Genomic DNA, 23,330 nt, shown 5'->3' with positions numbered 1-23,330 from the left:
GCAGACGAATCACTTCAGTTGATTGTTGAATTCATAAAGGGTTAGAGTAAAGGTTCAGTGTGTAGCATTTAGCAACAACAATGAATCTAAATGCTGCACATTATAAAAGTGAAAAAGAAAAAGTCTGCTCTGAGCAACTGTAGAAACATGGAGGTACATTATGGAAGATGTGTCGAACAGAAACCATTCACTACAGGCTTTAGACAGGTCATTCTAAGTCAATGAAAACTCAATAATTCTTATTTTCATCCGATTATCTCAAAAACATAATTATATATTAATATATGCCAGTGGTTCCAAACCTTTTTTGGCTTGTGACCCCATTTTAACATCACGAATTTCTGGTGACTCCGAACATTCAAGATGGACATTTTTTTTTTTTTTTTGCTAAAATTAATTTGTTTTTGATCATGTAATAATTTGCAATACTATGCTGCAAATAAACATTAATTTTAGATGACATTTAGGCTATATAATGTATATTATTATGGACAGAGGCAGTAAAGCCAGGTGGAGACTGCTGCACAAAGTGAGAATTTTATTTTCCTTGGTCAGGATATGTACAGTCAGTCCAGCTTGGATTTACAAGGCTGACAATTAATACTGAACAAACAATAACTCAAACTATGAATTATGAAAGAACTGCAGCATCTGAAACCGACCACAATGAACATTTAAAAGATAAACAGTACCACATTGCTTCAGTTTCAGCTTCACAGTTTGTCATGTCTTTTACCATATATTTTTTATTAGTACATTTTTATTTTTATCAGTTTACTAAAAATTTCAGACGACCCTATTTGAATTCCAGGCGACCCCACGTGGGGTCCCGACCTCAAGGTTGAAAAAACACTGACCTAACCCAAGAAAAAGTAATAATCATTGACCAAAAGCATCCCTGAAGGCAGTGTACAGGAAACTCATAATGGTAATGCATACGACATCAGACTGAAGTAATGGTGTTTTACTCAGTGTAAAAAAAAAAAAAAAAAAAGTTTCCAGTTGCAGTTTTACTGTGGTTTTTTACTGGGTTGATATCTTTCTTCTCTCAGCTCCTCCTTCTCACTCAAACAGTCTCTCTCGCCCAAATCCCTCAAACAATCATCATCACACACTGATTATTAGAGCGAGCAGCATCTAAAACCAACCACAATGAACGTTTGACAGATAAACAGTACCACAGTGCTTCAGTTTCAGCTTCAGAGTTTGTCATGTGTTTGATGGATTGTGATTGTCTCTCTAAACTCACCCTATATTTTTTATTAGTAAGTTCTTATTTTTATTTTTATCAATTACTAGAAATTTCAGGTGACCCCATTTGATTTCCAAATGTGGGGTCCCGACCCCAAGGTTGAAAAACACTGATATATGGTATTCCATTTTGGTAGTTCAGTCCTCCTAAATACCCCAAAATCTAACAGAGTGGATCATTAAAGACTGCCTCCAACTTTTTTAGTTGGTAGAGTGGGTCGTCCAATAAACAAAAGGCAGTTCAAAACTTGGCTCAGACTGCCCACATGTCGAAGTGTCCTTGGGCAAGACATTGAACCCTAAATTACTCCCAGTGGGGCCTGGCAGTGCCTTGCATGGTGTATGAGTGTGTGTGCATGAGTGGGTGAATGTGAGGCTTTGTAAAGCGCTTTGGGCACCATGAAGGGGTGGAAAAGCGCCATAGAAGTGCAGTCCATTTACCATTTAGGTGCATGGGACAAGGAGAAGTCTGTTATAAGTTTGTCACATGCAGAGGGATGAAGTGGGCTTCAGCAGGAATATTTCCATTTTCTTCCCATTTCATGCAAAGTAAACCCAGCTGAACTATGGGTTTATGGCCCCTCTCCTGCTCCTCACTCTATCTGATTGTCTTTCTTTTTTTTATATGCAGTACTATGTAAAAGTCGTAGTCCATCATTCAATTTGTTGGTTTAGTAAAGTTATAATGACCACACATATACAGTACATTTCTCAGTCTCTGTATTAAGATACAATCAGCATATATATGACATATGAAAAACAAAATTTTCAGGATTAAAAAGTCTTTCTGTAAACCAAAGTGGTAGTATTTAGTGTCACCTCTTTTTGTACTTCACACATCTTTAACCCTTTCAGACAACATGAGAGTTATTGCATTAATTTTCTGCTGTTTTATACCAGGTTTCATTCAACACGTCACATGTTTCTAACTGTTTGTGCTGCTTCATGTCATGGGGTCAGGGGTCACAGTAAATAGTGAGTTTGACCTTTAGAACACATTTAGTTCAGTTTTTTGTGTGTCTTTTAAGGCTGTGCGTGTATTTTCTAACTGTATTTGAACAAAAGATAAATATGTATGTTGGTTTCAACTGTGTAAAACAAAAAGTGTTATATATGCACTTATTTTCAGGTACACACATTCACAACTGGATGCTCTAATACACAACAACTGAGCAACAGAGCTTCTAGTCTTGCTCGCCAGCACATCAGTGACGATAACTATCCTCACCTAACCCTATCTTACACAAGAAACCAAGCTTCTTAAGCAGTATGTCAAATGAACAGCCTCCTCTTCCTTCTGTATTTTCCCCATAACAAAATTCCCACCAATTAACTAAACACGTATAAGTCTTAAAAATGAGGAGCTTGAGCTTGTAGAGCAAATGATAACTCTATTTTATAGGCTGTTCTGTCACTCTTTGAGTCTAAACAAGGCAGAGCAGCTGTGTCAGCCTCTCCCTGTCCGCTCTGCAATGAGTCAGGTGGCAAAAGACAACTGCAGACTACACACCAAAACACATGGCATCCAAAGAACCTTCCAGAAACAGAGGCATGACATCACTGCCATGACAGCCCGTGTGTGTGTGTGTGTGTATGTGTGTGTGTGTGTGTGTGTGCCATTGTAAGGCTATAGTTGTGTTAGAGTTTCTCACTGGGGACATAGATGTACATGCTATTTTCTTTCTTAATGAACATGACCATGAAACATACTTAGTCAAAATAAAACTAGTTAATTTATCCCCCTGAGACCCAGGAACATAAAAGGTTTAGTTTCTTTTGTTTGTTTGTTTGTTTTTTTACATGAAATATTTCTGAAAATGCAACAGTTTTTTTGAGGTACTTTTTTTTTTTTTTTTAAATAAGGTTGTGAATGTCTTGTAGCCCACAGAGACCAAAAATATTGCTGGGTCTAAAGAGGATATGGAAAAAATGTACAGATTCTCCATTTGACTACATTCACTTTTCATGTCAATATGCAAGTCTCTCCAATCATGGCATTTCCCAAGCACCCCTGCAGTGTACACACCTTCTACACTAGTACAATTGCAGCCTCTATTGGATTGTCCTTGATGAAACAGAGGACACATTCATCATCAAACTTCATCTCCAGTAGGGAAAGCAACAAAAACATTAGCTTTAAATTTGCCTTTATTATCACAATTGCATTTACATTTTCCGATCCGTTTTTCCACACAAATGATAAGAATGGAGTTAGTCTGTTGACTGAGGTGCTTCCTATTTACCTCAGGCTCCAACAGCTGCTCTGAGGGCAGACTCAAGGCTACAGTGGCTCACTGTTCACTCTAGTGATACAAACTGGTATTACATGAGTACTGTCTGGAACCTGGCTGGAAATTGAGTACCCTATCAATGCTATATGACACACTGTTATCTTAGGGCGGCCAATGACCGAAGGGTTGGCGGTTGGAATCCTGGCTCCAAATGTCCACATATCAAAGTGTCCTTGGGCAAGACACTGAACCCTAAATTGCTCCCAGTTGGGCCTGGCAGCACCTTGCATGGCACACTGGTGTATGAGTGTGTGTGTGAATGTGAGGGTTTGTAAAGCACTTTGGGCACCACGAAGGTGTAGAAAATGTGCTGTAGAAGTGCAGTCAAAAATGTATTCCTGGGTCTTAAAAGGGTATATATACATTTTAAAGTAGTATACTGATAATTCATTTAAGATATGTTAACTTGTTGTGACGTTTACAGTTATTGGTCAAACATTAAGTCAACCTTTGTTTATACTCAAGACATCATTGAGGGGTCACCCTCATTTGCAACAAGGTGAAGTCAAATTAAAACAGACACATCAAGAAAGGTAATATCAAGTAGTGCCAGGCACAAGAAACCCCGACCCTCGTATGTATTGTAGCTTATTTTGGAATTGATCCAGCTGATGTCTTCATGTCTATGCGTGTGCTGATGTCAGCATATCAATTGGATCTATATATGTGCCAAGTTTAAAGTAAACTGAAACAAAATTGATGTTTTTGTAGGCATGTGAAATTTCACCCATTATAAGTACGTAGGAGAAAAAAGATTTAAAAAATTCATAAAGATTTGAACTTTGACTACTTTTCCCAAAATGTAATCAGATCTATTCTTGGTCAGGGGCAATCTACAAACCAACTTTGGTATGAATTCAACCGATAGTTTTGCTGCTATAGTGTTAACAAAGAAACAAACTGAACCAAAAACAATACCCCTTTCCTCCCCTTTGGGGGGCGGGGTAATAGTGCAAACATTTAAAATGCAATTAAATTTCCTGAAATAAATAAAACATCAAAATATATTGGTACAGTGAGGTGCTGGGTTTGACTCACTCTTTCTGTGTGGAACTTGCATGTTCTCCCCATGTATTATTTTTTGTTTTACTTCCATGCATTGGATAATGATCTCATATGATAAAATCCATCTGTGTAGCAAAGCACATTTTTAAGGTAGTGACATAATTTCCCAATAAGAGTTTTATATATGAAAAGAAACCATTGTATGTTGCTTCCCTTCATTCTCATATAAAGTGCAATGATGTATACTACCTTAACCTTAATATAAGTATAATGAGCTAATGAGTGTCCTCACAGTCACATAAATACACATATACATATGAGTGTGTGTGTTTGTAACAACGTACTTGTATGTCTGTGAATCTCTCGTGCACCTGTGCAGTCAGCGTGCCACCTGACGCTCCCACCTTCCAGTGAAGCCGTGAGGTTTATGAGTCAAAAACGACCAAGTGGCTTAGCGAAGAACTTCTTGAGACGAAGCCAAAATATGTGGTTGTGTTTATGTCTAGGGATGCAGGAGGGGCTGCCTGCATCGTGAGGACACTATATGTAATCATGTCTATACTGTGACCACATCATAAAGCACTCCTCTTGTGGTTTTAAAAGCACAAGACATGCAGTCCCTGACCTTTTTCACACTTGTAAGAAAGGTGAATAAATAGCTCTGTATGTATGTCTATGTGATATAGCCTGACATGTATAAACCCCTTAGCTCCTCTGTTGTTTGAGGCTTTTTATAAACACTTGTAGACAGTTAGATTTTTATCTCAGTTGGCATCACTTATGTACATGTCACAGCTGAAGATTGTGAATTTACATCAATCACTATAACTCTCTGAGAAAGGCTATGGAAATGTTGATAACATGCAATATGTCAAGAGCTTTAAATCTGGATCATTAGCAGCCAAAACTGATGCTAAGCTTAATGGTGATAACAGGCAGACACCTTCAAAATACAATCCACATTTACATATTACTTTCCTAACATTCTTGCACAAATTTATTACCTCTCATGTTTTCCATCAAAACATATTGGTCTCACTCATACCCACGTGCACAGATATCAGATATCTATCATCTGTTTGAAGGTCAAATGTTTCAGATAATCAGAACCATAGAAGCATGGTGCCAGACATTGGATAGTGGTTGACAATGAAATTTGATTTCTGTATTACGCACTGCAAAGAGCAGCAGAGGGCTTCCGTCTTGCTGTCATTTGCATAGATCGGGAATCAGCAGAGTCATTTTTATCCTGTCACATCTGTCTAAAGCATAAAAAAAAATCTATCCTCATCTTGGTAGCCACCCTGCAGATGCATATACTTTGTATTTCCACCGCAAAAATGCAGTGTTTGATACATTTAGAAAATTATTCAGTTGCAAGAAAACAGCTGAGATTTCTATTATTTTTATTTGTATTTTTATTTATTTATATTACCAAAACAGAAAGCTGATTTGTCATGTATGGAGAAAGAAAAATCCACTGGCAGTGACTGCGTAAGATTAGAATCAGATTACTATGTCCAAAAGCTAGTTATTGGAGGATGTGGGTATCGATCCCAACACCTTTCTAGGCACTTCACTAGGCAAACACTGTACCATTTGAGCTAATCCCCCTTCAGTCAACAGTGAAGAAATGCTAAAGATTGTTTTTTGTTTTTTTTTTTGTATTTTGTGTAAAAATGAACAATGTAAGAATGGGTTTAAGCCTACAAATAAAATAACAAAACACTGAAAATTCATTGAAAGTTATTTTAAATATTTATTCCCTTTGTTTTTCTGGAAAAAACACAACAACATAGTGAACCACTGGAGAGATGCTAAAGAGCCACATCTGACTCAGGAGCCCTGGACTGGTTTAGACTACAGGCCTAGGTTCATTCATTCATTCATTTTCTGCACTGCTTAGTCCTCAAGAGGGTCCTGGGGGTACCAGAGCCCATCCCAGCCATCAATGGGTGAAGGCAGGTATCACCAGTTCATCATATAGCTGCCAGCCAAAGTTTACTACTTTGTGAATATGAAGAACCCTTTAGTCTAGTTTTTGAGATTGTGTGACTAAACCTAAACTACCACATCATATATCAATGCTTTTGAATGTTAAAAAAGTTAATACTATCCACATTCCTTTTGCCTTAGAATCTGGTTTAGTGTTGCCAGATAAGGAATTGCTTACTCATACAGAATTTAATTTGTTCCATAAACACTATTGTCTGTAACTAAATTTAACTCTAAGCCATTCTATGTAAGTCTTTCCTGTAAAAAACATCAAAACATCACCTTTGGCCCATAGACTTAAGCCAATAACAGCAGGTTCGTGGAAGGAACTCTATAAAAATATGACTCAGGTTACAATGCTGTCTCTCAGTATGCTGCAGTCTAATCATATGCAATTTTGTTATGATTAACAAATGAATTTTTATGTTACTACCAGAAGTTACAGATCTAAAGTCTGACTAATAGTTCCAAATTCAAGTAACTTCAGTGTACGAATGAACCGATGACATGCAAGGAACCAAATTCTGTTTCACCATTGATCAAATTATAACTCCTAACCTGAACTTTATTATGGCAATTTTTTTCTCATGTGTATCAGTGTAAATCAGTGGGATCAGTTCTATGATTCTTATGATTGTTAGTGTTGTGGTACAGCGGGGCACACTTCTTAGATTTGTCAGCAGTCAACTTTTATTTTGATGGTATAAGAAAGAAAACTGACAGAAAGTGCATTAGTGTTTGGCTATATGATACACAGTAGAGCTGAAACAAAATAAAACACCACTTCTCTCACAAAACAATACTTTTGTTTGTTTTAATTTAGATCTTATGAAGTGGCTTCGTAAGTTGCAAGGCTACAAATAAGACCATCTCCATGTTTGTCTGATTATTATGAGGTCAACTGTTAAAAAAACGAAATTAGAAATTATTCAGTATTCATGAGGGGGGTTATAATTTAAGGGGGAAAAGTAACTTTAAAATTCACTTAATACGCACGACTAGGAAGGGTTTTTGTGTTTCTGTCAGCGGGTTAGACTGTGGAACAGATTTAAAATAGAGTTAAAGCAATGTCCAAGCATGAAAGAATTAAAAGGAGGTACAAAGACACAATTTTTCAGAGGTACAGGGATGAGGGAGGGGTTGGGATCACTGGGTGTTATAAAGATGTACAAGTATGTGGTAAGTGTGTGTATATGTATGTATAGGTGTGTATGTGTGTGTATATATATATGTAGGTGTATATGTGTGGGTGTATAGATCTATGTATGAATATGTGTTTACATGTATGTGTTATTGTATTATGTGTCTATGTAAGTCATGTTATATTCGTTCATAATAATATAAAGCCAGAAACCAATCAGTCATATTATGGTATATTGTATAGATACGATTAGACTAGGAAGGTTATTATTGTTATTAATTATATAAGGAGGAGGGGTGGGAGTTTATAAGTTGTACTTCTTCTCACTCCTTTTCGAATATGTATTATATGTCTTATGTTTAAGTGTTCTGTTTATTTATTTTCTTCTGTTTGACAATCATATTCTAAATACATCAATCAATCAATCAATCAAAATAATAAGTCATAGAATTTATTCAGGGATAACAGTGAAGTTCCCCATTCATACACAAGATAAACAGGTAGTGCACTTTTACTACATGACCTGTACACCTTGTAAATCATAAAAAGCAACAATATGACATTTAGAAAGTTTGCAACCTGAGATCCAGAGAGTAATGTGTTTCTCCAAAAAGAGTTTTTAAAGGTCTATGAGATATTTCAAGACAAGCAAAAAGTCCATTTGTGTAAGTTTTACATCTAAATAGCAATTTATATCTACAATTGTTTTCAAGTTATAGCTCTTTGAAATTTGTCAATTGATTCTGGCTGACGTTTTAGGAGAAGAAGTTTCTAGAAGTCTGGACATAGATGACCTTGGGTTTGACCTTTCAAGGTCACTCAAGGTCAAAGGTCATGGCACCAAATGAAAGTCCATATGTGACTTCCTATCTTTTGCCAATAGTAATTATATCAATATCTTTAACTACTTTCAAGTTACAGCACTTTGAAATGTGTCCCATTATAAACCAATGTGGATTTTTAAAAAATTTAAAAATTCATAAAAAAAAATCAAAAATCAATATTTCCCAATTCTTTGATCAAACCTGGTAGACCTTATGCCAAAGATGTTCCACAACAAATATCAAGTCATTCTGACTGACAGTTTTGGAGAAGATACTTGAAAAATTGTTTACGGATGGACAATGGTCGGACAACAGCTGATACCAATAGTCCATCAGATCCTTCAGGCCATTGGACTAAAAATGGGTTTTGGAATCTCACTTTTTAGCCATAGTTTCTCATTACCGTAACCTTGACCTTTGAGCAGTTCACCCTTGAATCCAAGTGAATAATTGTGACAGTTTTAAAGAAATTCACTCTGGGCTTCTCTGAGTTAATGCGATCACCAGCGTGAACGTCTGCATATTTTCTCTACGGTTGTTGGTAAAACGACTGAATGGTGTCGAGGGAACTCTTCTAGGGTGAAAGTGAACAGGAATAATTTCAGTGGTTTTTCTTCCTCCTCTTTTTCACCCTCAGCTGCCTCCCACATGCATGCTGACAGATGCTGATGAAGCTGACGTAAACTCATAGTTCCTCTGCTGTTATGGAGGCGTGACCCCTCAGAATGAACAGCAGCTAAAAGCAGAGCCACTGACACTCTTTCACTCTGGGTTTTACCATGAGATACTTTCAGTGTCACCTGGGAACTTGCTGACATGCATTTTTTTAACCTCTCTAAAAAGCTTTTAAAACCTACTTAAATTTGGATTGTGGATGGAAACGTTTTCCCTCCCTTTTTGCAGAGCTTTACTAAGCTAGAGCGATGACCGATGAATGTTTCAGTGAATTAATATTGACAGGAGTAGGTTTGAAAAAGATATGATAACTACAGTCTCATGGCTGCAAGTGTTTTAATGTGTAAGGTGCCATGTCAGGGGACAGCTGCTCCAACAGTCTGAGCATTGACTTTTGTCCGACACCAACTTCAGAAACCAGGTGAGCTCTGTTTTATCATCTCTGTAGTCTTGAAAGAACATAACATGGGTTCTCCAATTACTTATTTAACTTTGTAGTCAATATACATTTAAAGTGAGCCAAGTGTGATTATTTCATTAAACTGTAGAGCTTTTGTTTTACTGAGCATCCCTTGTATAAACTGCACTTTTATTCATACTTTAAGAATAACTGCAGCTTAAAGGTCTTAAGCTGATAGTTTTACTACACTACCTGTTTATCTTGTAAATCTTTAAAGAGAAACAGTGTGACATTTAGAAAGTTTATGACTCGTGACCCAGACAGTAATGTGCTTTTCATAGAAGAGGTTATAAAGGTCTGTGAGGAAAAATGTGTACCTGTGCGATTTATTTTGTGCCCTCAAAAATTCAACTGGATGTACTCGAGGGCCTCAAATGAAACTATTAATTTAGAAATTCATTTGTGAATTAATTAATTTTTTTTTTTTGTTTTGATCAATGTATTTTTATTCATTTTCAGTTTTTCAAATATACAAAAAGTAAGACCAACACTCAGACATATAACAGAGGTATAAGATGCCACAAAATAAATAAATAATTAAACAAATAAAATAAAAAAAAAAAAAAGTAAATTAAAAGGTTCCACTATGTAATTACCCAATCACTTTGCACACAGCACACATTAACCAGAGTCAAGGTGCATTGTCAGCTGTTCTACATAAGAAATAAAAGGATGCCATACCACATTAAACTTCCCCATTGATCCATTCAATGTGTATGTAATCTTTTCTATTTTAAGGGAAAACATGACATCGCATATCCATCTGCCAAAGGTTCCAGTTTAAAAGAATGAGTCTGTGTGCTAAAAATAAATTTTTTTCCCTAAAAATCTCATCATCAGTTTAGATTTCTAGGAATCAGACCATCAATAAGCAACAAGTACAAGCTCTCTATCGCTGAAAGGGATGACTGAAAATACAACAACCAACCAGACAGCAGGATAAGCAAATATTGATTCAGTTCGCGTCAGGTGGTCCTTCATTCTTAGCCCTCGTATTTTTGTAAATACAACGTAACTGCGCTTATGCATGTTTAGTTAAGCACACTTCAGTCAATATTTGGGCCTGCTGATGTTTTGGCGTCCTCTGTTTGTCCTCGTGCATGGTCGACGTCCAAATGGTTTTCTAGATTTTTCAATCGTAAAGATATTTAGACTCAACCTTCAAGAAAGCCAACACAAAAATTATCAAGGCTAAAATGACACGTTTCAAAATATGATCTGTATCTCCTGACATACAGTACTATGTCTAATAAGGATGTGAATTTACCAGATTTTTTTCTTTCTTTTTCCAACTTTACTGAACATATTTGTGTGTACAAAACATTGAGAAATTCTGAACAAACATCGAGATGTCAAAAGGAAAAATCATCCAAACAAATAAATTAACATAATGCAAAGGCTTACAGACACAAAGAAGAAAAGACAAATTTGAATAATAATAACTTAAAATATAAATATCTAAGAAAAAAACAGTTTCTTCTTTTCATATGAACATAACGATCCATATTTACATCATCATTTGTTTTTTCTTGAGCTCAGGTGGAAAACCACACATTTTTTCATGAAACTTCCAAGAATATATCACTTATATCTCGGAGTTGCATTACAAAAAACATGAAGACATTTAGACTTTCCAGAGAATCACAGAAAAAACATTTTGTTATGAGTGGTACAGGACAAAAATGGCAAGTAGATGAAGGTCTGATAAAATAAAATGTGCCTGTCTTTTCAATCAATGCTACTATTTATTGTTTGATATCATTTCTGCAGCTTTGATGCATTGTCAGAGTGAGACTACAGATCTATAGCTTTTAGTTTTTGTAAATAAATACAGTTAATTATATCTAAATTTAAAAGTACATCTCTACATGTATGGTGACCCACATTATCCTGCAGATGTTCATTTGGTGTGGTGGAATCTAGTAGTCTGACAAGTGCTGTAAGACAACACTAAGACGAAACCAGACATTACACGTTAGTTTTTCTTGTCTAATTCAAGGGGAAAGTGTTGTTTGACCTTCACCATGTCAGCTTTCATGAGAACATGTTGTCTATTTGTGCTGTGGGTCTTAAATTGTAAAGGAATGACAGTCACTAATAGTAGAGTTGTCAACATACCACTTTGTGTATGTGTGTGTATGCACCTCTAGAGTTTTTCCATTAGTTTACATACTAGACAAGAATATATCTAAGACACATATGTAGACCCGTGTAGGCATGTAGCCACTCAACACTCCCACTCCCATCAAACATAAATCAAACCAGCACATGTCCCAGGAAGAGTGCGTGCACTTTGACAACGTCGACCCCATCTTATTTTAGGTTGCGTGTTTTTACAAACAAACAAGAAGACATGTTGGGAGACTGACATGCTGCCACGCTGCTAATGCTGATTTATAGATTTCCCCCATTTTCTTTTTTCATTTAAAGGTGCTGGAGACTTTCGTTGACCAATTTTTCATCAAATCTGTAAAACCTCAGTCATAGTCTAAGTATCACGAATCTGTAAGTCTTTCTGTGATTACTCACCTCAATCTCTTGCATTATGGTGAACAATTTTTAAGTGCCATTCACTGTAAACAAAACCCATGTGTTTACATTGAAACCGGGAGGTCACTCGGGCATCTTCGGAATTTTTTGTCGCGACGTGCATTGCGGGAAATGGAAGCTCGCGCTGCATGAACCTCCCAGCTGCTTCCAGCGGCAGTGGCAGCGCGAGCTTCCGTTTCCCACAATGCTATGACTGAGGTTTTACACCTTTGATGAAAAATTGGTCAACAAAAGTCTCCAGCACCTTTAAACACAGTAAAAGTAACATGTACCAGGAGAAATGATCACATTTTATGTGCATTTTTGTCCCACTTCTGTTTCAATTTGAGCACACAGCAACAACAACAATAATATAATAATAATAGACTGAAAATACTGAAAATTGCTTTAAACTCAACAGGTTTAAAAGATCATGTTGCAACACCAGGTAGACGATGGAGCAGGTAATTATTAACCCTGTAAAGCCTGAACCATTAAATCATTGACAGGAAATTCCAGTTTTTTGAAAATGGAGCCTTTATTGGTCCTTCTGAACAACCAAAAAAATGTTTTTCAAATATCAATTTCCATGTATGAGTTTCAATTTTGTATTGTATTTGATCCATCGGGTCTCAATGCTCAAATATTATTATTTTTGAACAAACAAAAGCATAATATAACACTAACATGTCTGACAAAATGGTAATTCCTTTTCAAAATGGTCAAACTTCTGCCTCCTTCCTCATTAATGACAATTTTGCTGTGTCACTGGAAAGGCCTCTGGTGAACAAATTCCTCTCCCCTGGTGGATTATCTGTGTATTGCATGTATCTAATTGTATACATGAGGTTTTTCAAGAAAAAAATTTACATTGATCATGTAGAGCAGGGGTGTCCAATCCTGGTCCTCAAGGGCCAGTATCCTGCATGTTTTAGATGTTTCCCTCTTCCAGCACACCTGACGATCATTATCAGGCTTCTGCAGAGCTTGATGATAGGTTTATCATTTGAATCAGGTGTGTTGGAAGAGGGAAACATCTAAAACACGCAGGATACCGGCCCTCGAGGACCAGGATTGGTGACCCCGATGTAGAGGCTTCAAAACTCATGTAACAAATATGATATGTTTGGCATTATAGGGTTAATGCTATGTGCTTCTTTGGTGTGTAGTTCAAGGACTAAATGTGTCATCCTTTGTCAGATAACATAAAAGGTGAAGAGAAAGGATAAACAACAATGCACACCTGCAGCTCCATCTGTAGTTCAGTTCAATACAGTTAGATTTTCTGAATTTATGCAAAGAGAAATCAACAGGAAGACACTAAATTACATGGGAAAATAAATACATAAATAAAAGTTGTAGGCTGATGCGTATTACACCACCTATTTTAATTATTACCGCAAGCAGCTCTTTAGGTTAGAACAAGGCTGAAACAAAAACAAAACTTTTTCTTTATTTTTTATGTTTCCCTATAATTTCATGAAGTTAGCTAGTTATCTAGAGGAAATAAAAATAAAAAACTAAGGAAAGCATATCATAAAATAAATAGTGTATGAATGAAGTAGTGTAGTGTAGTGAATGATAGTGTATGAATCACAAGGTGAACTTTCCTTCACACACAATTACACACACAGTACTGTAACCTGTCCTGTAACAGAGTAGTGGGCTCTTATTGATGGCTGATGAAAGACCTGTTAAGCCTGGTTGTAAACAGTTCAGAGGCACGTTGCATCAACTCAGTGTTGACATATGACTGTACGTCTTGGTGGATAGTCTGGATCGTTTCCATCTTCAGTTACCTGCTGCCTGATTTAGTAATGAGTTAAGTGGCTTAGTGTTAAAAGACACAATTAAGATTAAGTTCCGATTCTATCAGAATTAAAGGAATGTTTTTGGGTTTTTTTTTTTGTTCCACACTTAACCCTTGTGTGCTGTTCAGATTTTGTTATTCAGTCACTGCATTCGTGGGTTTTTAATTCAACATAATCAAACAATGTTACGTTAAAATACTCAACAGATGTTTACTGTATCCTAATTACAAGCAACATAAAAAGCATATATGTTTAATATTTGCCTGATCACATTTATGAATTAAAGTGCTACTCATTTTTAGATTAGTTTTTTTTTTTTTTTTTTTTTTTAAATAAAATGTTATATAATCAAGATGAGGGGGAAAAAATCATTTAAAAAAATTACTCATTTTTTTTAAAATAAAAAATGCAGACAGGTCCCACAGACCCAAACACCACACAAGGGTTAATCAATCACACGAGGTAGAACTGAACAGATGGATCAAAACAGAGGCATAACAGATTGCACATCATGCAGGAACAGGCAGGTTTGAGTAAATTTTGTGTCATACAATTGAAAAATCAATGAAAAGCACTGAATAGAATGTCTTAAAGCCTGTGGATGATGAAATAGTAGAAATATGTGAAAAGAACCCAGGACCCAGTGCACTTCAAACATGCACATTTAATCTTGAGTGGCCTTCTTCTATATATTGAATCTGCCAACAAAGGGGAATTCATTGTCTGGGGGTGTAGCAACTGCTTTACAAATCAGATGGTTGGCTCAATCTGAATTATGTCAATTCCCTCTTCAATTGATGCATGTAATTTACAGGGTGGGGAAGCAAAATTTACAATGAACATTTACTTGTTTTTTTTCTCAGCAGGCACTACATCAATTGTTTTGAAACCAAACATATATTGATGTCATAATCATACCTAACACTATTATCCATACTTTTTCAGAAACTTTTGCCCATATGAGTAATCAGGAAAGCAAATGTCAAAGAGTGTGTGATTTGCTGAATGCACTCGTCACACCAAAGGAGATTTCAAAAATAGTTGGAGTGTCCATAAAGACTGTTTATAATGGAAAGAAGAGAATGACTATGAGCAAAACTATTACCAGAAAGTCTGGAAGATACTATTAAAGAAGAATGGGAGAAGTTGTCACCCGAATATTTGAGGAACACTTGCGCAAGTTTCAGGAAGTGTGTGAAGGCAGTTATTGAGAAAGAAGGAGGACACATAGAATAAAAACATTTTCTATTATGTAAATTTTCTTGTGGCAAATAAATTCTCATGACTTTCAATAAACTAAATGGTCATACACTGTCTTTCAATCCCTGCCTCAAAATATTGTAAATTTTGCTTCCCCACCCTGTAGTAGTGCTACATTTTGTTTTCTTTTTTTTTGCTTTGAATAACAGAGTTGTATTCTTTATTTGAAATATTATTTTTTTTATTCATTGAACAACAAACAATTGAACAGTATACATACATAATAGTATACATCAAAGTAGGATAAAAAAAAAAAAAAAATCACATTTCACAATATATTTTACAGTAGTGCTAGATTTGAATGTTTTTTGCATCTAAATTCATCACTATCTCTAGAAACTGGGACTGGGACACTCAAAGTTTTTTCCTCATCCAATATATGGAATTTTAAAGGGGGTAGCTATACGTATTATTGATCCTCAAAGCTCTCAACAGTAGGGGGGACTCACAAGTACTAAAACCATCCATGAATCAACACTAGCCTATATACCCACAGACTGTAGGTCATTATTTACACACATGTATGTATTATGGCATCAAAAACTTATAGGTGGTTATTTAAACAGTGGGTCAAAATGACACTGTGTGCCAATAGTTTACATTCTAGCTCTGTTATCTTAGCTCTGTTTTTAGACAGAAAACAGCCACAGTAAAACCACAAATCACTTCTGTTTTCTGTATGGTTTGTGTTATTAATAAAGGGTATGCACGTGACGTCACCGCTAGTGGAAGTCACTGCGGTTCCGTCCACTGAGTGGCAGAAAGAGGGAGATGAGTAATGGCTTTGGCTTGAATACTGCAGAAACTTTAGAACAATCTAAAAAATGAGGAAGAGCTGCTGTGCCATTGATTGCACAAATAGTTTTAAAAAGCACTCGGAGCTATCGTTTTAGTGGCGACCTAAAGCCAAAGGCAGAAGAAGCAGATGGATCGCTGCAATTCGTAGAAATAACTGGAATCCAGGCAACGAAACCTGGATTTGTGTCAGGTAACGTTAATTTATGCTGTATTCTTGCATAAAATCATACCTTAAATTACATATCGTTTTGGCTAACGTTACTTCTTAGTAAAGCTCTTAATGTTAGCATCTGTCATTTAGTTCTATATTCATAACTGAAACGTTTTTGTCTTCAGTTGTGTGATTCTGAACCTTGTGCTCTACATGATTTGTAAACTAGCTTAAACTGAGGCTAACCTAGTTTTCCAAATAAGGGGGTACTCTAGCACAAAGCTGTTGTAGCTGTGTTGAATCAAGTATTTGATGTTAACTATACTTAAATATCAAAAGTACAAGTAGATCATATGCTCAATACTAAGGGTTCAACTCCAGTAAATCAGTAGTGAACTGTGAGCACTACTGCTGGGCCTTTACCTTGGCAATCACAGCCAAGAAAATACGTCTGCACTGACAGAAAACCTCAAAAACAATAGTATGTTGAATTGAAAGCACTCACCAGCTGTAATCCTCTAATTAACGATGACGAGGATGTCAACAACTCTTTGGCTTTTGGATGCTTTCAGCCTTTGCATTGGGTATTTTCCCGGCTTTGAAATCAGGTTCATATAAATGTCAGGATACGTGATTTCCGGCCACATATCAATGTTCGTAGACCACTTGTTGTTCGGTAGCTTGTATGGATCCGTGTCGAGTCCAGTTGTCTTTAATTCATGTTATATTCCACATTTTTCTGGGTCTCGCCGTAGTTACTGCTATGCTCCGCCATGTTGAGCCGGTTTGTTTTTGCCACTCAGTCGGACTTAGAGGGACGTGGCCCAGGGGGGAAGTGACATATATGCATTCCCTCTATAGCTAGAATACAGATCTGACAGGACCTGTCACAGTTTAGGCTGAACCGTGGATCAACAAAGGGTTTTCTATGTTGAGTTTACCTGTTCCAGCTGCTCCTGTTTCCCGACAATAAGATAAGAACAGGTACATAAAAGTTAATTTTCCTGTCGGTGCCCCTAACCATGGTGCTCATGAAGAGCTGGAGTTGGTCCCCAAGTGCTTTCAATGACAGCTCACTGCTCTGTATGTGTGTATGCTTATGCTAATGCTAGGAACTGTGTGAGTACTAATGCTAGCCACTGTGTGTATGGTAAAGCTAATGCTATGTACTGTGTATATGCTAAAGCTAATACTATGTACTGTGTGTTGCTAAAGGTTATGCTAGGCACTGTGTGTATGCTAAAGCTAATGCTATGTACTGTGTGTATGCTAAAGGTAATGTTAGGTACTGTGTGTATGCTAAAGCTAATACTATGTACTGTGTGTTTGCTAAAGGTAATGCTAGGTACTGTGTGTATGCTAAAGCTAATGCTATGTACTGTGTGTATGCTAAAGGTAATGCTAGGTACTGTGTGTATGCAAAAGCTAATGCTAGGTACTGTATGAATGCTAGAATGCTAATGCTGGGTACTGTGTATGCTAAAGCTACGTACTGTGTGTATGCTAAAGCTATTGCTAGGTACTGTATGAATGCTAATGCTAATCTGCTAATGCTAATCTTATATAATGTCTTTGAAATGAACTTTAAACTCACATTTTATTGCAATTGCTTTTAATGTCTATTTTAATGTTAATTTTTTTTTTCTATTTTAACTTTTTCTCATCTTAAATGTATTTTTATACCTCTCCTGTGATACTTTTATGTTTTATGTAAAGCACTTTAAATTGTGCTGTACATGAAATGTGCTATACAAATAAACTTTCCTTGCCTAATTCTAGGTACTGTGTATGCTAAAGCTAATGCTAGGTACTGGGTGTATGTATTAGGATGAATTTCTGTATGGGGATAATAAACCAAATAAACCTTTAAATGCAAAATAACAGTATGAATCACAGGTGTGTATGTTTTGCAGGTGGGTCAGCCCCTCGAGCAGCAACAGTAGACTACAATTCCCATCTTCGGAGAGGATGTTTCTCTGGGCAGGAAGTAAAGCATCAGATGGAAGAAGTTACCGCAAGTATGATTGAGTGTCTTTGATAGCACTGTAAAAGGACTATTTTCAAAAAGCTTTCAATGTAATGGCAAGATCTAAAACTTGTAAGGAGTAAAGGGGCCAATATCACCTTTAAAATCATATGTAATTTAGCATATTAGAAAAATGGTGCTCATTTTCTATAAAGCCAATACAGTAGATGACATATGAGAAGTTAAATAGGCTTGTTGAAAGCTTCAGGAGAGCTTCGCCCTTCTAATGATCTGAAGCAGAGAAATAGCACAAACATTCTCTGATATTCTGTTTTTTGTATTATACATTAAAAAAAAAAAAACAAAACATAGAGGGATTCGAAAATGGATATGATTTTGGGGTTAATCTTCATGCCGTCTCTTTTCAGATCCATCTACCAGAGGATTCGTGAGTATGAAGTCCTTGACAAGAGGAAGACGGTGACCGCTCTGAGGGCGGGGGAGGACAGAGCCATACTGCTGGGCCTCAGCATGGTCCTGTTCTCTGTCATGATGTACTTTGTCTTGGGAATTACCATACTGCGCTCTTACTCTGACAGGTAAGAGCAACACACCAGGTCATGTAAAAGCTGCCTTAGTTTTCAGATGTCATGCAGTTTGTGTGTGTTTTCACACAAAGCTGGTTCTAGAATCAGTATAGAAATAGGTATACCTTTTCTTTACTAAAGCAGAAATGCACATACATGTGTAAAAAAGACTTCAACTACTTATTCATGTTATTTACTGCAATTAAACTACTGCTGATAAAGTACTGGCTAAAATGTACAGAATGTGCAGATGTAAAAAGGAAAAAAAGAAAAGAAAGAAAAAAGAAAAAGATATAGAAAAAAATAACTTTGGTCAAATATGCAAATTCTTTCCCTTGAATTTCTGCCTTATTGTTTGCGTTGTTTTTTTACATTTCACTCTGTCTTTTGCAGCATTAAATTAAAATCCTACAAAATCAGTCCTGAGCATTGTAAAGAGGAGTTGATAATATTATTTATCTTGTTTTTGTTGTTGTTGTGTTTTGTTTTGTTTTGTTTTTCCTCTATTTTTGTGTTTGATAGGTTTGTAGGTTTGTTGTATAATTCTTTTTTGTATTGTGTCTGTGTGGTTCCTCATGTCTAAGTACATGTTTATCTAAATGTATAATAAAAAATAAATTAATTAATTAATTAAAAAGAAAAAAAAAATCCTACAAAATCAGAAACCGCAGTTCTGTCTCTTACATAGTTTACACACACATACATACATACATACATACATACATACATATATATATATATATATATATATATTTTTTTTTTTTTTTTTACATAATTTTTGTTGCTTTTATAATTTGTTTTTGACTTATTTATCCTCTTACTAAGTTTTCATGTTGTTGCATCGTGTTCATTATTGTCACATCTTTTATGTCATCTCCATCTTGTTATGCTTGTCTTGAATATGTTACACCCCATATGCATTGGAAATAACTATCTTTTCTCTATAGTGTGTGGACAGATGAAGCTAGCTGTACTATCCTCAACTCCACCATTGTGTGGGACATAAACTGCTCCTATAGCTGTGGAGCAGAGTGCTGGAAGAGTTCCCGTTACCCTTGTCTCCAGGTCTACGTCAGCCTCAACTCCACCAGAAAGGTGGTCCGACTGCTGCACAATGAAGAGACGCAGGACAGCAACCCTGAGGTACACCAGCTACTGTTGTTTCTGTCACATGGTCATTTATTGTATTTAAAGATAAAGAAAGCACTAAATCTGCGGCATCGTGAATTGTACTACATTATCACCCTCAAATTCAGTGTCATTCACCAGTGTTTCAGGCTTGTCTTTACATTTCAGAACACAGATTGGTCCATAATGAAACCTACAGAGCAAAACCTGAGATTGCAGTTATTTGATATGATATATTTATTGTTCACAATTATTTAACACACACAAAAATGCACCAGCCATGCTAATCACAGGTACACAGACAGAAATAAAAAGAAATTAATACACATTGCAGACATCTTGTAATAAAAACACATTACACATATTATACACACCCTGTAGTAAAAATGCAGTTATAGAGTATTGCACAGGCTTTCATAGCATAGCACAAATTAGTTTTTATAACAGTGTAGTTCACAGTGAGGGGCTCTGCACAGTCACAAATCAACTTTAATATATTATATTTTGCTGCTTTTCCTTCTCTTCACCTTTGAAACAGAATCATTCAAGACACTTAAACTTTATACAGTTGTTAGACATCATGTTTGCTCCAATATTTTCCTTTAGTCCATAAAACACATCTGATTGTCATTTTATTCTCGATAATATTAGCACCTTAGCTAACTAACATTAGTTGCCACTGCATCTACTACACTAGATCTTTATGGAGTAAGCCTTTTATGAGGTGTTACGTAACTTCACATTTTGTGTTTTGTTTGTAAGCTAACGTAAAGATTTATGTCAGTTTAAGACACTTAGAATCACTATTAATCGCAATAGAAAACTGCACCAATATCTGTATTTGACTTTGATAAATGAATGTAGCTCCATTTGAACCCTGGGGCCTTATTAACCCATAAAGACCCAAACAACCACTGATAACCAAAATCATCTACTGATCAAAAATGTTAAATAACTTCTGAACCACTAAACTTATCAATATGGGGAAATGATGTAGATCTTTTCATGGTTATCAGAAATGACCCATTTGGATGCTCAGAGGCTCCGTAATGAATGTAGAAATACCATCATCCTCTGAAAAATAGATTCACCAGTGAAACCCATTTTTTTTCATTAATGCTAGTGATTGGAGATGCTTGTTTTAATGTTCAGTCATTGATATATTTGCTGAATAAGCCACTTTTTCTTCAGTTTCTGTTTCTGATATAATAACTCTCAACTTTAGTCTGAGCTTTTATGAACATCTACATGATCAGTAAATTAAATATAGGAAAATACCTGATTTTCACTGAAAAAATGCAAAATACAGTGGATGATATTATAATAAATGGTGATAAATCACTTAAGCAAGATTCAATTAAGAGAAAAACTCATTTGCAAACTGCCACAAAAGTAGCATTAGGTCTTTATGGGTTAAAGAGAGAATATATAGCTAGTAAATGCTTCACTTTCTTCCACCGTTTGGATCCAGAAATGAGTTTTATTGCAGTGATGCCAGACTTCATAACAAGCACAATCTGACTTTTACTTCAACCCTGTTTTTCTCTTTTGCTATTCCTTCCTGCAGTGCTTCTACATCCCAAAGTGCCGTAAGGACTATGCAGCCACACAGGCCATAGTTCAGAACATTTCAGAACGTCTCAGGTCTCAGCACATCGTCCAGTGTTTCGTAGATCCTAAAGATCGTGTGGACACCGCCATTTTGACGCAGATCTACGGTCGAGTCGCCGTCTTCCATTCCCTGTTCTGGCCCACCTGCACTTTGATTGGAGGGACTATTATCATCGCTCTGGTGAAGCTGACCCAGTACCTGTCCATCATGTGTGAGAGGGTAAGCCGTATTAAGACGTGACAGGTTTAGAGCCACATATTTGTGAAGGGGAATCACTGTCATAGCGTGGACGTGGGGACAACAGGAGCACTTTCAATGTGCTTTCAAAGTGCTGAGATGTTGTCTGTCATGTCTTAGTGAGTCCAGAAGTGCAGACGTCTACAGAGGAGTGTCTTCACTGAGGACAGAACTCCGACACATATTGGAAATCCTGATGTGAAGAGACAAAAGTGGACTGGTCAAGTTTGACACCAGTAAATCTTGCTGGTATCTGAGTCTCAAAACAACCATTTGGAAATTTAAACTACAATTCCCACTGTGTTTGTTTGCTGGTTATTAATTACATGCAGTATACAGTTGTGGAAAAAATTATTAGACCATCAAAAGTCATAGAAAACAATGGTCAAGTACTAACTCTAGTGTGTATCATGTGACTAAAACAAACAGAAAAGAAAACATGGAATGCCTAAAAGCACTTTTTTTGGCAGTACAATGCCATAGCTAGTGATATCAGAACTTAAGTGATTTTAGTCATTATCAAGAAAACATGGAAAATGGATAGATATCAGCTCTGAAATTAAACTACTATGAGCTATTGTTTTTGTTATCATTATATTTGTCCAAATAAATGTACCTTTAAATGTACCAGGCATTAAAATGAACAAGAAATTGGAGAAAACAAGGGTGGTCTAATAATTTTTTCCATGACTGTATGTGGATAGTGGCTCCAATTCTGAGATTTTAATTGTTAAATGCAATGTATGTAGCGTTACCACAGGGGGTATTCAGGCAGTTGTAATATGCAACTTCACCACTAGGTGTTACTAAATGTCACACGTTGAACCTACTCACAGTTATTTCACTACAATGTAATGATATTATGTGAAACATGATATGAAGGAAGCTCTAAGCTCTAATTTTATAGTGAAATTCTGAGAGTCTAAACTCAGTCATGCAGTGTATATTTTTAGGAGATAATAGAAGATATTATTCATCTGCAATGCACTCAATTTACATCTTTTGCTATTGCTTTTGCTATAAATGCCTAATGGAAGAATATACTGTGCATGTAAATACAGACTCTGGTACTGGAAAGTATTTTTTATGTGATTTTTTAAAATGTAAATTTCCACCAAGTGTGACTTTGATACAATGGCATTATGTCTGCATAAAGCTATTTGTGGTTTCTTGAAAAAAACAAAAAACAAAAAAAAACTGTCTATTGTATTAATTTCAATTAATTTATCATTTCCATAATTGAAAAAAGAAGTTAAAATAGGTCAGTACGTCAACCCTCAAAGACCGAAACAGTCACCGGTGACCAAAAGCATTTACTGATGTAAAAGGTTTAATAAGTTTTGATACATTAATCCTATGAATGCCTTTATATAATTCACGTGAAATGTAGTTTCTTAGCTTTTAGACGTAAGATATGACTCCATAGTGAAAGTGGAGACACTGTCTTCCTCTGCAACATTAGCTGCTTTTCCATTGGACATAAGCTCAAAACTTTACCGATATTTACTAAATGTCGAAAAAACAGAAGTGTGTAATGTCAGTTTTTCCATTAAATCACAAATGCGATTATTTTTTTATTATCGCGAGATGACACAAGAAGTTGTTCCAT

The 23,330-nt window shown here is 36.0% G+C and overlaps 1 protein-coding gene across 3 annotated transcripts in view; it reads left to right on the top strand.

Annotated features, from left to right (window-relative positions):
• The window catches only part of s100p (S100 calcium binding protein P), a 30,862-nt gene extending 8,631 nt beyond the window's left edge, over positions 1–22,231 (top strand). For 2 of the 3 annotated variants that reach the window (XM_030133165.1, XM_030133167.1), the window contains exons 2-5: positions 18,105–18,209; positions 18,586–18,756; positions 19,692–19,887; positions 21,440–22,231. In XM_030133165.1, coding sequence (XP_029989025.1) covers positions 18,105–18,209; positions 18,586–18,756; positions 19,692–19,887; positions 21,440–21,724 — 757 coding nt within the window. In that variant the 3' untranslated portion in view covers positions 21,725–22,231. The remainder of the gene's footprint in view (positions 1–18,104; positions 18,210–18,585; positions 18,757–19,691; positions 19,888–21,439) is intronic. The other variant, XM_030133166.1, reaches the window with a different exon arrangement.
• The last annotated feature ends 1,099 nt before the right edge of the window (positions 22,232–23,330 follow it).

This window comes from Sphaeramia orbicularis, chromosome 4, assembly GCF_902148855.1.
Source record: "Sphaeramia orbicularis chromosome 4, fSphaOr1.1, whole genome shotgun sequence".
NCBI lineage: Eukaryota > Metazoa > Chordata > Actinopteri > Kurtiformes > Apogonidae > Sphaeramia > Sphaeramia orbicularis.
Note: the sequence above shows the minus strand (reverse complement) of the source record. Positions and strands in the feature narration are given on the sequence as shown.